General features: G+C 35.8%; 1 protein-coding gene across 5 annotated transcripts in view; it reads right to left on the bottom strand.

Moving 5' to 3' along the window:
* Positions 1-14,649, bottom strand: part of LOC133848180 (ras GTPase-activating protein raskol) — a 58,414-nt gene that overhangs the window by 19,373 nt on the left and 24,392 nt on the right. The window contains exon 2 of one of the 5 annotated variants that reach the window (XM_062283628.1): positions 2,848-3,574. The exons of the other annotated variants lie outside the window; for them this stretch is intronic. Within the exon in view, the coding sequence (XP_062139612.1) occupies positions 2,848-3,352 (505 nt within the window). The 5' untranslated portion in view covers positions 3,353-3,574. The remainder of the gene's footprint in view (positions 1-2,847; positions 3,575-14,649) is intronic. 5 annotated transcript variants of the gene reach the window in all.

Raw genomic sequence — 14,649 nt, 5'->3', positions numbered from 1 at the left:
GCGCACATCACCGTTACGCATTAGGCATCACACATGCACTCACTCTTCTTCTTCTTCTTCTTCTATTTTGTGCACTTATTCGCACAACTGTAAACACTGCACTCTGAGGCCGCTGCTAATGACATCAAAGCAATATTGCCTCACCGACTTCACTTCGAATTCCCTTTCCACATCACACAGTTCACGGTCTCATTCTCTCTGATGATGATGACGATGATGATGATGTCATTGGCATCATGAAGTGCGTATCATCGCATATGATACATTAACTATATACACTTCCTCTCTCGCTTCCCTCGCTTCACGCTTTATCATGATTGCAAAGAGTGGGAAATATTAAGTTCGCGCGATGCTCAATCGATAAGAGTTTCGCTTATCTTGAAATTCCACCAAATTCCACCTCAAGTTTGTCACTTTCAAAATACATATCTGAATATGTATATATGGATATTATACTTATACTTATACTTTGCACAATATATACATACTTCGAATAGATAAACTTCAAGTTCAAGCTAAAGTTCTCTTGTGTCAAATGAATGCTTTAATGTGCTTTTAACTAAATGATTTGCAAATCTGATTTTCTTTTTTTATTTAAGCATTTACTTTTAATTGAACAGCTTTGAAATTTTAATCCAAGTATAAAGATTCTTTTTGATTTAAGTTAATTAACTTTTATGATAGAAAATAGTTAATTAACTTAAATCAAAAAGAATCCCAACACTTGGATACAAATTTGAAAGCTTTTCACTTACAAGTGCTGAAATAAAAAGAAAAGCTTTTCAACTACAAGTAAATACTTAATTTGTTTTGATTTTAATTCAAAAGTTCGTATTTCATTTTGCATTTTCATCACCTTTAATCAAATCTGTCTGGTATTTAAATTGTTGCTCTTTGCTGAAGCTAAGCTTGCTCAACTCTTTAATATTTATACATTTAAGCACATTAGCTATTCAATATTAAAGAGCAATGCTGTGTAATAGTATAATAATAATTGATAACTTTAATCCACAAGCTAAAAGTCCCTTTTCTAGTTTTCTGCAGCTTGAATGAATTGCAACTATTTATTAATGTTAAGCATTGCTTATTTGATTCAAGTAGATATTTTCTTTAAATGTGATTTCAACAGATTGTAAATATTCAAAAGTAATTAAGAAGAATTTCCAAAACACATAATTTCTCCTTATAGATATATCGCTTCAGCTTAGCTAATTAACTTATGGAAACAGCTGATTCCTATTTAGGCATTTACCATAATTAGCTGAAGTGAAAGTATTCCTAGAGACCCAAATATTTTCTTTTTACTATATTCTTTAGAGAGACATTATTCGGAATCTGGGGAGAATTGTATAAATATTACAAACTATGAATATAAACTTGATTTCAATCTCACAAATTTACATTTTGCATTTCAATCAACTTGAATAAAATGTGTCTGCTATTTAGCAATTATTTTGTATATGATTGTTAAAGCATTTACTAAATATCTAGCAGGAATTGAGTTTGTTAAGCTAAGCTTCTCTTTTACCATAGCTTTAAGTAAATAATTAGCCATATTTAATATAATACTAAATTCAATTTCTCGATTGGAATTCTCTTTTATAAACTTGAATCGAATCTTTCTGTATTGTAGAATACTTTTTGTTATCCTAAATGTCTAGTAAGTGTGTTTGTAATAAGCTAAACTTCTCTTTTCTTTTCTGCTTCTCTTTTTAAATTCAATATGAATTCTAAATTCTATAAATTCCTTTGAAATGTTAATCAAATTTAAAGTATTTTTCATATATTAAATATTTAGCAGGAATTGAGTGTGTTAAGCTAAGCTTCTCTTTTCTTAAGAATATATTCTTTAAGGTATATAATTAGTTGAATTTAATAGAGTACTGATACCAATCTCTTAATTGAAAGTCCTTTTTACAAACTTGAATCGACTCATTCTATAATACTGAATACATTTTGTTATTCTAAATGTCTAGTAAGTGTGAGTGTGGCAAGTTAAGGATCTAATTTTTCCTGCACTTATGCTCTTTATTTAATATATTACCAATTTCAATCCAACAATTCGAATTTCATTTTGAACTTTTAACAAAGTTAGACTATATTTCTATACTAAATATCTAGCAGCAATTGAGTGTGTGATTTACCTTCTCATGGATTTATACTTTAGGATTAATACTGTTTTCAATCTCAATAGGAATTCCTTTTTATCAGCTTGAATCGAATCTTTCTGTTACTTCTTTCCTTAATGTGTAGTAACAAAAAGATCGTAATACCTAAGCTAAGCTCCTATTTCTTTAAATGCAATATATCTAATACTAATTTCAATCCAACAATTCTAATATTCCTTCTCATCAAAGTTAAGAGTATTTTGATTTTTTCTAAATATCTAGTAGTAAATTGAGAGCGTTAAGCGAAGCTTCTCTTTTCCCATAGATTTATTCTTCTTAATATATAATTAGCTTTCTTTAAAGTTAATACTGATTTCAATCTCAATTCGAATTCCTTTTTACCAACTTGAGTATAATTGTTCTGTTACTTCTTTCCTTAATGTGTAGTAAGTGTGATCGTAGTACCTAATCTTTGAATGCAATATGTCTAATACTAATTTCAATCTAACAATTAGAATTCTCTTTCTCATCAAAGTTAAGAGTATTTTGTTTATCCTAATCTTCTCTTTTCCCATGGATTTATCCACCTAAGTATATAATTAGCTTACTTTAAAGTTAATACTGAATTCAATCTCAATTCGAATTCCTTTTCATCAACTTGAATCTGTAATTTAGAACACTATCTAGAGTGTGAAGTTAAGCTTCTCCTCTCTTCTCCATTTAGCCATGATCAACTTACTCCTGCCGCTCGCTGCCTCGAGTGCTGCTGTGGCAGACACGATGGCGCTGCCGTTGCTGCTGCTGCCCCCGCTGCATAGTTGCAGCTGATCGTGTTGCTGTTGTTGTTGTTGTTGTTGGTGTTGTTGCTGCAGCTGGATGAGCAGCTGTTGTTGCTGCTGGTGCTGTTGTTGGTGCTGCTGCTGGAGCAACTGCAGCTGCTGCAGCTCGCAGTGGACTTCGTGTATGGGCGGCGTCGGTGCGTCGTCGCGTTCGCCGCGCAGACAGGAGGCGAGGCCACGCCCACGCGGCATTGTGCTGCGTCGCAGCGGCTGCTCCAAGGCAACAGCGCGACACTGCGTCGGCGTCGACGTCGACGTCGCCAGCTGCTGCTGCTGTGTTGGAGTGCGCGGCATTGAGTTCATTTTCCGTTGCGTTTCCATCTGCAGTTGCTGCTTGCTGCGCTGCTGCTGCGACGTCGGCAGCTGCGCGTCGTCGTTGACTGTGCGCAGTGCTCCGCAGTTCATATTGTTTTTGTTTTGTTCTTTATTAGTTCACAGTTTTGGTTTCCTTGTTGTAGTTGGTTTTTCTTTCTTGCTTTTGTTTTTGTTTTTGGTGGTGTATTTTTGGTATTTTGTTTATTGCTTTTTAGTGTTCTTTTTTTTGTTTTTGTTTAGGATTTTGTTATTTGGTTTTTGTTGCTTGTATTTTTTCTTAAAGTTCACGGCATTGCTTTCCATTCACTTGCTCTGCAAAATTCGCAACGAATTAGTCCCGAACGAGTGGCGAGTATCGAGTAACGAGTAGCGAGTAACGAGTAGCGAGTAACGATTAGCGAGTGACGAGTGCGTTTTAAAGCGCGACACCCGTCGTCCAACCGACCGAGTGGCCAACTGGCTGACTAACTGCCTGACTGACTGACTGCCGCCCAAAAAAATACGCTGCCGACAACGCAGCGACGGCGACGGCGACGGCGACTGCGACTGAGGCGCCAGCGTTTGGTTTCGCTTGCCTGCGTCGGCAATTAAGATTTATGGTCATGGCGTGCTGGTTGCCCTAAGGTTTGACCCTGACGCGCTGTCACACAGTCCCTAAAAACCTAAAACCCAACAAAAATTACAACCCCTTGTCCTCAACTTTTCACCACCCGCGTTCTTTCTTCGCTGTTGTTGTTGTTGTTGTTGTTGTGGCAAATTGTTAACTAATTCTTAAAGTAGTTGTGTTGTTGGTTTTCACGCGACTGCGCAACGTCTGCGCCTGTCAAAAAAAAAGGTAACGCACAAAAATAAAGTGTTAGCGTCATCGTTTGTTTAAACAATTTTCCTTTTAACTTGTACAATTTTACGCTCGTTGACTCGTGGCGCAAGGAAACGATACGGAACGGAATGAAATGGTAATGAAACGAAACATTTCCTCAGTGTTGCGAGACACTGCGTTCTTTCGACTGTGCTTTGCTTTTCTTTTTTTCACAATTGCAATTAGCGACTTTTCGTTTAGCCCCAAAATCGATTGCGAATCGCTGTGTCAGCCATTAAAATGGAAAATTAGGTAACGAGGAATTGGCAAAAGGTGTGAAACACCACAAGCGTTAGTGTCATTAACATTTTTGCAGCAATCGCTTATCGCATATCGATAAGTGATCGATTGTCAGTTGTATCGAGTGCTTATTTTGTACTTAATAATGAATATGCGTTAAATAAAGTATATATGGCATAAGTAATACAATATAAGAAGAAAAATCATTAGAAAATACTATCGATATATTAATCGATAACTTTAATTAGCATATCGATCAATTTAATGCTTGCAGCGTTTCGATTATATCACAGTAATTCATAAAAACAATGAAAATATGACATACTTAACGCAACTAATTAATATAAATCGATAATAAATACTATGCACACGTTTATCGATAGTATTTAGTATTTCGATATCAATAACAACTTTGATTGTTCTTAACACAACATTGTTTGGATTATCTCGACATGTAAATTCCATAAAGAAATTCGCAATTTAACTTCATAACTACAAGCGATAAGCAACAGCAGCTAGTTATCGATAAACCACCCGCACATCTATAGTTATCGATGTAGCATAATTATGCATATGAAATATTTCATTAGCGGTGCTTTCACGCATAGCAAATTATGCGCTGAAAATGTAAATTCTAGGCCGCATTTTCCATTTTCCATTTTCTTTTCTATTCGAGCTGTGCAGCTTTTCCATTGTCGTGTTGCTCTTGTGGCTAATGAATTTTCGTATTTAGCTCCGACGTTTGCGGTGCCACAAAGTTGCGTGCGTTTTGCCATGAACACTTTTCCATAATCATTTTGAGTTTTTCTTCGTTGCCACTTCTCATCTTTTTTTTTTTTTTTTTGCTGCTTTTGTTTTCAGCTGCGTGAGCCCAAAAAAGAAAACTGCTCGCATGAGGTCTACTAAGATGACTACACACACACACACACACGCACACCTAGCCTATGTATATGCATATATAGTTATGGTTATAGCGATAAACATAAATTTCGCCGTCGTCTCAGTCGCTTTACTTTCTCCAGCAGCAGCAGCAAAATAAAAAAACAAACGCAGCACGCAGCTGTTCTCAGTCTTTGCTGCTGCTGTCGCCTAACGCAACCAAGCGTAACACCAGCAGCGACGTCGCAGTCAACGCCAGCTGCGACAGCGGCAGCGTCGCACCTGTAAACGCAGTTCAGGACTTTGAAGACGGTGACAACGCAACGCAACGCAACGCAACGGAAGTGCGAGTCGATGGCCACAAATGGACAGAATTTGATATACGTCGAGCACATATGGTCAACGTGAGTGTGTGTGTGTGTGTGAGTGAGGAAGAAGCAGAGACAGAGCAGTACAACAACAACAAAGCGACACCGACTGCAACAGCGGATGCGCCAAATAAAGCTACAGCGCATAGAGCTTCAATCATCGCATCGAATTGCAGCCAACTTGATGCCGATTAATGCAGCAATATGGCAACGAAGTAACAACAACAACTGCAACAGAAATAACAACAAGAAAGACAACAACAACATCCACAACAAAAATAACAACTACAACATCAACAGGGATCAAGAGCGTGGGCTGCCAAGTAATGAATAATTTGGCAGCGCTGCATTTTTGCACGTCGCAGAAACGCGACGCCTCTGCCGCTGCCGCTGCTGCTGCCGTCGTAGACAGCAACAACTCATGCATGGGATCTCAAAGTATTATACAAGCTATATGGCGAGGGTGGCGCATAATATTTCGAATGTCTATGCAGCCATAAGAAATGCAAATTTCAAAGCACTCCAAAATGTGCACTCAGTAAAATGTTGATGGAACATACGATTACACATAAATATTAAAGAATATTTAAATAAAATATTTAAATGTTCATTTCGAAATAAATACAAAATGTAGAATTTCAAAGCTGTACAATAGTAAATGAAACAATATATCACATAATATTTTATTTCATTTACTTCCGAGTTTCTTTTATTTACTTACTGCTTTCAAATTCTACACTTTGCATTTATATTGGAATAACTATTTAAATATTTGATTTGAATATTGTAATTAAATATTTGTTTTAAGAAGCAAACGTAGAAATTTTGTTAGATTTTCCAATTTAAAAAATGAAAAATAAACATTGATCAATTGAATAGAAAATTCCAAAATTGAAGAAATGTACATAAATTCTATAAAATATGTAATTCTTTGGCGAAAATGTTGAAAAAATACACAAAAACATTTCGTTAAGATGAAGATATAAGATGAATCTTATAGCTTTTGATTAGCACTTTAATTAATTTTTTTATATTCTTTATTTATTTACAATCTATCTATCTAAAGATAATAAGTAAATTTTATGTGACCTAAGAATGATTTTAGAATTATTTATTTTTTTTTTTTAATATAGTGCTAATCTAGAGTTATAGAAACAATCTTTTGTTAATTTTAAAATGATTACAGTTTATGTTATTTTAAAATCTGCCAGAGAATTACCGATATACATATATATTATGTTAATAGTGGGTGAAGAATTTGAAAGCTATATATATTATTCAAAACTATTTCATTTTCATTTGAAAATAACAACTTTTTAGGCTATTTATTCTTTTTTCAGAATAACTTAGTAACGAGTTTGGCTTCGTCAGAGCTCAACTATATCGAATGAAAACTGTACTGGCAAAATACAGTTGACATCGAGAACTGCATGAACAGATCTGAATCTGAGCACGATCAGGATTACGCATAAAGATTCTAAAGTTCACACGTGCTAATTGCCATGAATTCGCCGTTGTAGGTTAATCATCATTTCTTTTTAAGTTTTTGTTGTGCGTTTCTTTTTGATTTTGTTGTGCTTTTTGTTCAACCGAATTTCGCGTTAATTCTCGACTCCGTAATGTGCGAGAGTGTAATCAAGGAAATGATCAAACAAACAATGTTTATATACGGTAAAGATAATTGTAATTACACGCTGATTGACTGGCTAATGCGAAACTGCGTGAGTTTGTTCATTTTTCGTTCCATTATTGCATTGCATTGGCGACTGGATGATGTTAATGAGCTTTAACTTCTCCAAGCATTATTTGCGCAGACAACAGCACAAGGAGAAACGCTTGAATTATACGCTTAACATGCGATAATCTTCTTGTTTATATTTGTTATTAACAATAAATAGTTACTCGTCGTTCGCACAGTTGAACAGCCAGCTTCATTGTAACAGTTCATTTCTTTTTTATGACACTAAAGAGCTGACAAAGTGGCTAGCAGAATAAAAGACTACGACCAAGAGATTAGCTTTCAAGAGTTTCTTAGAACTCAATACAAACAGTGAAGTAAATGAGGATGGATTAATAGCAGAAACATAAATGATGTACGCATGAGCTTTCAACAGCTTTTAAGTGCATTATTATTGTGAAAGGTTTATATTTTCAATAAACTTCAAAATGTAAGCAAAATGAATACCTTGAAACTGATATTATAAATACACTATAGTCTTAAGCTGAGCTTTTAACAGCTTTAAAGCGTATTATTGAAGTTGCTCTTAAAATTCCAGTTCAGTTGTAGAAAAACTGAACTGCAAAATCTATAATGAATGTTTTTTATTCATTATACATTAACATAAAATGTAAGCATTGAATGTCTTGAAAATAAATATAAGCAAACTCAACTCTAAGGCTGAGCTTGCAACAGCTTTAAAGCTTGTTAAAGCTGCCACCAAGTCTAAAAAATTGTCATTGTTTCATTGTTTAAACTCTCAAAATCATTAAAAGATTCGTTTATTTAATGCAAATAATAAATCAAACGTTAACTCAGTTGCCCTAAGCTTTCAACAGCTTTAAAGCTTGTTAAAGCTGTCATTAAGTCTAAGGTATTTTGCGACTTAATTTAAAAAATATTAAAAAAAAATCTTTCGAATTTATTGGTTTGAACTCTCAACATTTTTAATACAATTAATGAGTTGAGTTTTCAATGCCACTAGGTTGAGTTTTTAACAGCTTTAAAACGTATTAATAAAGCTTCTTAAGTTTGTTGTATATGGGAGAGAATTGCGATGATAAATGCTAAACTTTTAAAAGCTGCTGTCAAAGCTGCTTCTGTGTAATAAAACTTAACGATCGACCCTCGCTATAGGCATTCAAGCATTGCGCTGCACATTCGCGGCTTTCTTCGCATGGGACGTGGGAAATTTTTCGTTCGTATTGTCGCCGTAGAACAAAAGATGCAAAAGCCAAACGAATGAGACGAGCTTTGCAGTCGCAGTCGCTGTCGCAGTCGCAGCTGACGCTGGCAGCGTGGAAAACGCAGAAAAAAAACAATTGGCCATTCTATGAATGTGATGCGATGAGCGTTATGCAAGCACAGCAAAACGTATTCGCAGGGTTCTGGAGGCCTCCCTGAGGTCGTTGGCATTGCGGCGGCGCCACAGCCACAATGAGGCAAAGGGGCAGATCGAAGAGAGAGAGAGAGAGAGAGAGAGAGAGAGAGAGAGAGAGAGAGAGAGAGAGAGAGAGAGAGAGAGAGAGAGATGGAGGGAGATTTCTATTATGTGGCAATGCGATATGCTGAGCCCAGTTTATTTGTGAGCTTCTCCTTGATCAAAATGGACCACGATGATTGCGGCGATAATTGCGACACACATAAAGTCAGTCAGAGGGAGAGAGAAGGAGCGAGTGAGAGAGAGAAAGAGAGAGAGGGGCATGACAGACAGAGAATCGAGAAATGAATGGGGCAGAGAAACAGCAACAGCGACAGCAACTCGTACATGGCTGAAGTACGTGAACGAATCAGTCAAAAGGGGGCACATACAGCGGTGGGAGGGAGAGGGGGGAGGTGGAGAAGTGGGTGGGGAACAGATAGCCATAAACGTGTTGCCTTTTGTGTGTGTGATTCATTCAGAACAATGCAAACACAACAACAGCTCGAAACGTCAACTGAAAAACTAAACAGCCAACGGGGCGTGGCAGTGGGCGTCAAGAGAGACTAAGAGAAGTAGAGAGAGAGGGGGAGGTAGAGGAGGTTCAATTGTTGTGGTCGTTGATCGTTCGTTGGCCACAGTCAAATTAAATTAACAACAAGCCAAGAAAGCAAATGACAACAACAATAAAAAGTGAAAATTGTTGTTTATTGTAGTTCGTCCGGTCGTCAGTTGTTTTTTTTTCACCTCTTCTTCTTTTTCTTCAATCTTTTTTTTTTTTTTTTTTGGGTAGACGGATATTTGCGGTTCTTTTTTCGGGGACAGCCCATTTAGAGAGACACAAGAGAATTCTCCGATTGTCTTTTCATGGCAGCAACAGAAACTGAGAACTCGCCATGAATTTCAATGGGCTCGCAATAATCATCATCACAGCAGCAGCAACAGCAGCAGCAAAATAACTCTTGAGAATTTCTCGCTGTCATTTCGTGTCTGCCCCTCGATCTCATCATCATCATCAGTTTAATCTGTAAACAGTTGCCATTCAAAAAACAGCGACAGATACAGATATAGATACAGATACAAATACATATGCAGATGTGACTACAGATTCGGATTTTAATCCGTTTTACACGCCAGCTAGTTGACTTTTGTATTCTTCGCTTGCCTCATCACGACTCAAAAACAGATCAACACAATGGACGATATCGTTTTATTTGATCAGCTTGTGAATGATTTTGATAATCGATTATGAGGAGCACATGCCAATGTTTGCATATGAAAACAACATTGACATTAAACTGAAGTTTAACGAATGTGAAATCTAAAATAGATTAGATTTTCTATATGAGTTATTTTATTATTTTATATGTATTAAAATAAAATATAAGCTTAGTTTTCAGTGGCCTTAATTGAAGCTTAAGAAATTTTCAATTTCAATACATTAATCTTTCACATTTCTTCGCAAATTAATAATAAACAAGCAAGAAAGCTACCATCAAATGTGCTTGAGATAACCGCTAATAAAAGTAAAACAGTGCGGTATTATTCCAAAAATATACCAAAGTAATATACCAGCGATAATATTCAAATGTACCAAAGGTTATATTTGGTATATTGACAAAATATACCCTAGAGTACAAAATAAACCAGACTGTTAGCCAAAACAACTAAGATCCGTCTTTTTTCCATAAAAATAATACATCTAATTTGACACTTACTTCTTGCTTTACCAAAAAATTTCTCTTAATGCAAATTCAATCACTTTAGGATCTATCTTACATTGCTTTATATTTTATGTAGGTTAGGTTAGGCGAATTAAAATTTCAGTTTTTACTCCTAATAAAAAAGAATTAATAAACAAACATATTTCTTGCTTTTAATTAGTTCAACATTAATAAAATCAAGACTTGCTGCTGCTGCTTTGACTTTACTAAGCTCAAACTCACTCACTTTCTCTCTTTGCTGATCTCAAACTGAATTTCTTTGCAGCTTCCCGCAAGCAACTTGGCAACTTTTCTTAATTTTAATACAAGATTTTTACTACAAATGCACAGAACTGGAATCTGTTGCCCCAAAAGAGCCTTTTTAATGCCTCTTTAATAGTTGCTAACTTTGTCTCACTTTCAACTTGTGTCTGAACAAGTTGAAATGCTGCTTAAAGATTTTGTTAAGCTCATTTTTCTTATTTATTATTTTTAATTGATATTTTCTGTCAGACTTCAGTTCTTGTTCATATTTTTCCATTTCCTACAAAGCTTTCTCAGCTCTACTCTCGTAAATTTAATCATTCAAGATTCAAGATTTTTATTACAAATGCCATAATTGGAATCTGATGCTTCAAAAGTTCCTAGCCCCGAAAGAGCCCTTAACATAGATCTATTCTAACATATTCGCTAACTTTGCCTCACTTTCATCTTGTGTCTAAAGAGATTGCAACTTTATCTCACCTTTAAAGAAGTTGAAATGCTGCTTAAAGATTTTGTTAAGCTCATTTTTCTTTTTTTTATTAATTTTGATTGATATTTTCTGTCCGACTTTTCTTTTTTCCCATTTCCTACAAGACTCTCTTCAGCTCTACTCTCATTTAATTTAGTCTGTTTTTTGTTGTGCTCTGCTAGAATGTTGTTCACCTTTTTGTTGGGTTCAGTTGGGTTTTTTTTTCTAGCTATGCGCTGAATGAACTCTTCCCCAATTAAGTGGCTTGGGGGTCGGTCTCTCTCTTTCTCTTTCTCTCTCTCTGTCTCTGTGTTGGTGCTTCATTATCATTCGCAGACTTGAAACTGCGGCTGGAAATGAGCCGCACTTTCCACTCAGCACTCAACACTTGGCAAACGCAATTTTTCACACGCTGAGCAGTTTGAGGAGGAGGAAGAGAAGGTGGAAGAGTGGAGGAAGAGCGGACGATTGTTAGTTGGCTATCTCCACTCTGTCGCAAGTGAAATAGCTTTACCACTGATGAGGGGGCATAATGAGGGGAAGTGGTGGAAGGGGGATGGGGCAAGGGGGGGGAAACTCATTTGCCGAGTCTTTCAAGCGGCCGCTTCGACCGCCTTTTTTCGCCTTGCCGCCCACTTTTTGGCTCGTTATTCGTGTCAACATGTGTTGCATATTATGTAAATTATTTAGCAGGGCGAAAAAAAACTAAGAAAAGGGAGCAGAAGAGGGGGGGGGGAGGAGAGAGGGAGCAATGTCTTAGCAGGCCCCTAAGTAGCTACCCAACGGGGTCTTTGTCTGATGTCGAAATGGGCACATAAAGCAATTTAACTGTTTTATGCGCTTCTCTCATTCTCTATCTCTCTCTCTCTCTGTCTCTTTCTCTCTCGGTCTCTGTCTCTGTTCGCCTGTGAAATTATTGCTGTTGTTGTTTTTATAGTTCGCCTTGTTTACGCGATTATTTTTCCTGATTTTTCATTTTGTTTTCGCTAAAAATTTATTTGAATTTTCGTCTGTTGCCCAGCAGCCAAGCAACATGAGGCGAACAGCTCGATTCGCTGTACAACAAAATTTGTTGAGATTTTTATTTTTGGAAATGATTTCAAACGCATCTCAAGGTGCGATAAACATTCGTGTAAACAAATCACAAAACTAAATAGTGTAGTGGCCATGGCAATCCTCTCAAACCCTCTCCCGATGTCCCCCATCTCTAACCCCATCTCTAGCTCTCACACATACAAAATAATTCCATGTCGGAATTCTATATAAACAATGGCCACACAATGGACGTTGTGTTTACACACAGCCAGCTAAGGGCGCGAACTGCAGCAGCTCAATTAAATTGTGGCCAACTTCAGAGCTATTCCACATACATACATACATACATATATCTGTATATCTGTATCTGCTTTAAGGATCTTTGTCAAGAAGACAACAAGAAGACAGCTGATCTTTATGTTAAAGGAAATTCATCAATAACATTCCTGGATTCGAGTTCAATGGAATTTCCTTAAGACTAAAGTTATTATAATAAAAGTAGCGCAGAGGTAACACAAATTAGAACAAATCTTAAAAAGTGTTAGCTACATTTCATTCTATGTTGAAAACACCTTAAAGTTCGTTCAACAAATTGAAAATCTCATGAGTTTAGTCTCAAGACTTTAGTTCTCTTTTTTTATTCTCTTACTATTACTTAAGTATACAATTGAATCGCTGCAAACACAAAAAATGCCTCAAAATATGATATATAGTAACCCAGATTAAAGACAAAGTATAAGAGATATCAACAAATTATGAACAGATCCTAAATTTAGTTTTGCACAAGTTCAGTCTTAAGAATTTTTTATAATTTGCAAACATAGTTAAAGGTTTTTTATTACCCTTTTATTACTTCAGTGTATAACCTCTACAAACATAAAATAATACCTAAAGATGGAAGAACTATTTGAGTTTGCATGGGAAAAAATAACAAAACAGAGTTACAAAGGTAGTTCTTTTCTTAACACAGATTCTTCATTGAAAAAATCATAAGCTGCTGGTAACCATCTAAGCCTGAAAATATTTTTGAGACATTCATAATATAACCTAAAAAATGAGAGCCTTTTAAATTATACAAATTATATTTTTCAGCTAGAAATAATCAAATATCGTAGGTCTTAAAAGTTTCTCATTTTTTAGATTATACAAATTATTTTACTATAGTTGAAATGACTTAAAATCCTCTCGTTTTTTAGATAATATTAAATATTATAGAGTCTTAAGGTTAAACTTAGGACTTTTTCCTCTCATAAATTTAGCAAACTTTGAGCTTAGCTTAAAAATAAAACAATGTATAACAAGAAATTCCAGTAGAACATTCCTCTGCGTGCAAGTCTGATATATAGTTAGATAATATTAATTATTATAGAGTCTTAAGGTTAAACTTAGGACTTTTTCCTCTCATAAATTTAGCAAACTTTGAGCTTAGCTTAAAAATAAAACAATGTATAACAAGAAATTCCAGTAGAACATTCCTCTGCGTGCAAGTCTGATATATAGTTAGATAATATTAATTATTATAGAGTCTTAAGGTTAAACTTAGGACTTTTTCCTCTCATAAATTTAGCAAACTTTGAGCTTAGCTTGAAAATAAAACAATGTATAACAAGAAATTCCAGTAGAACATTCCTTTGCGTGCAAGTCTGATATACATATAATATAGAACTAATCGAACTAGTTTGCCTAGAAATTTTGTATGCAGTGGAAACAAGATGTCAACGTTGACAGGCAATTAATTAGCTGGTGGAATGTGTAGCATATTTGAACTATATGTAATCATATCTCATATTTGATGCAGAGCAGACATTCATCAGCCTAATCCTTCGCATCAAAATGATGCAATCAACTTGAGTCATGATGGCACAACAAAAGCGACATCAAAATTGCCAAATGAAAATGAAGCAAAGTCATCAACCTTTTTTGCTAGAACTTTTTGTTGCGTTGAAATGTATTCATGTCAAGTCGTAGCAGCTGGATAATGCTAGATTTCAATTTAATTGGCCGAGTTGAGCTAATAAATAATAGTCGCATAGTATCTTTTACACTTTCTTCGCGCAGATCAAAATAGAGAGACAAGTGAGGCGAGTGAATAAGTATACGACGTGTATATCTATTATATAATTGGCCATCTCTCTCTCTCTCTCTCTCTCTCTCTCTCTCTCTCTCTGTCTCTATCTTGCGCTGAAATTGGAAGTGGAAACAATTGCCATATGTAGATCGACGGCTCGCTCAACAGGGGCCGCGATGATGATGATGATGATGGAGGCGACGATGACGACATCGCGCAGTTTTTTTTTGTTTTTGTGCAAAGTGCGAACGGGCAATTTACATGCACACACACACACACACAACTACAGATGCAAATGTATACCGAGTGACTGACAGATATTTATGACATATGAATTACTGAATGTGGCTGCTGCTGCTGCTGTT

This window comes from Drosophila sulfurigaster, chromosome X (genome assembly GCF_023558435.1).
Source record: "Drosophila sulfurigaster albostrigata strain 15112-1811.04 chromosome X, ASM2355843v2, whole genome shotgun sequence".
In the NCBI taxonomy this organism is placed as follows: domain Eukaryota; kingdom Metazoa; phylum Arthropoda; class Insecta; order Diptera; family Drosophilidae; genus Drosophila; species Drosophila sulfurigaster.
The sequence above is the reverse complement of the archived record's forward strand: the minus strand, read 5'-3'. Positions and strand labels throughout refer to the sequence as shown.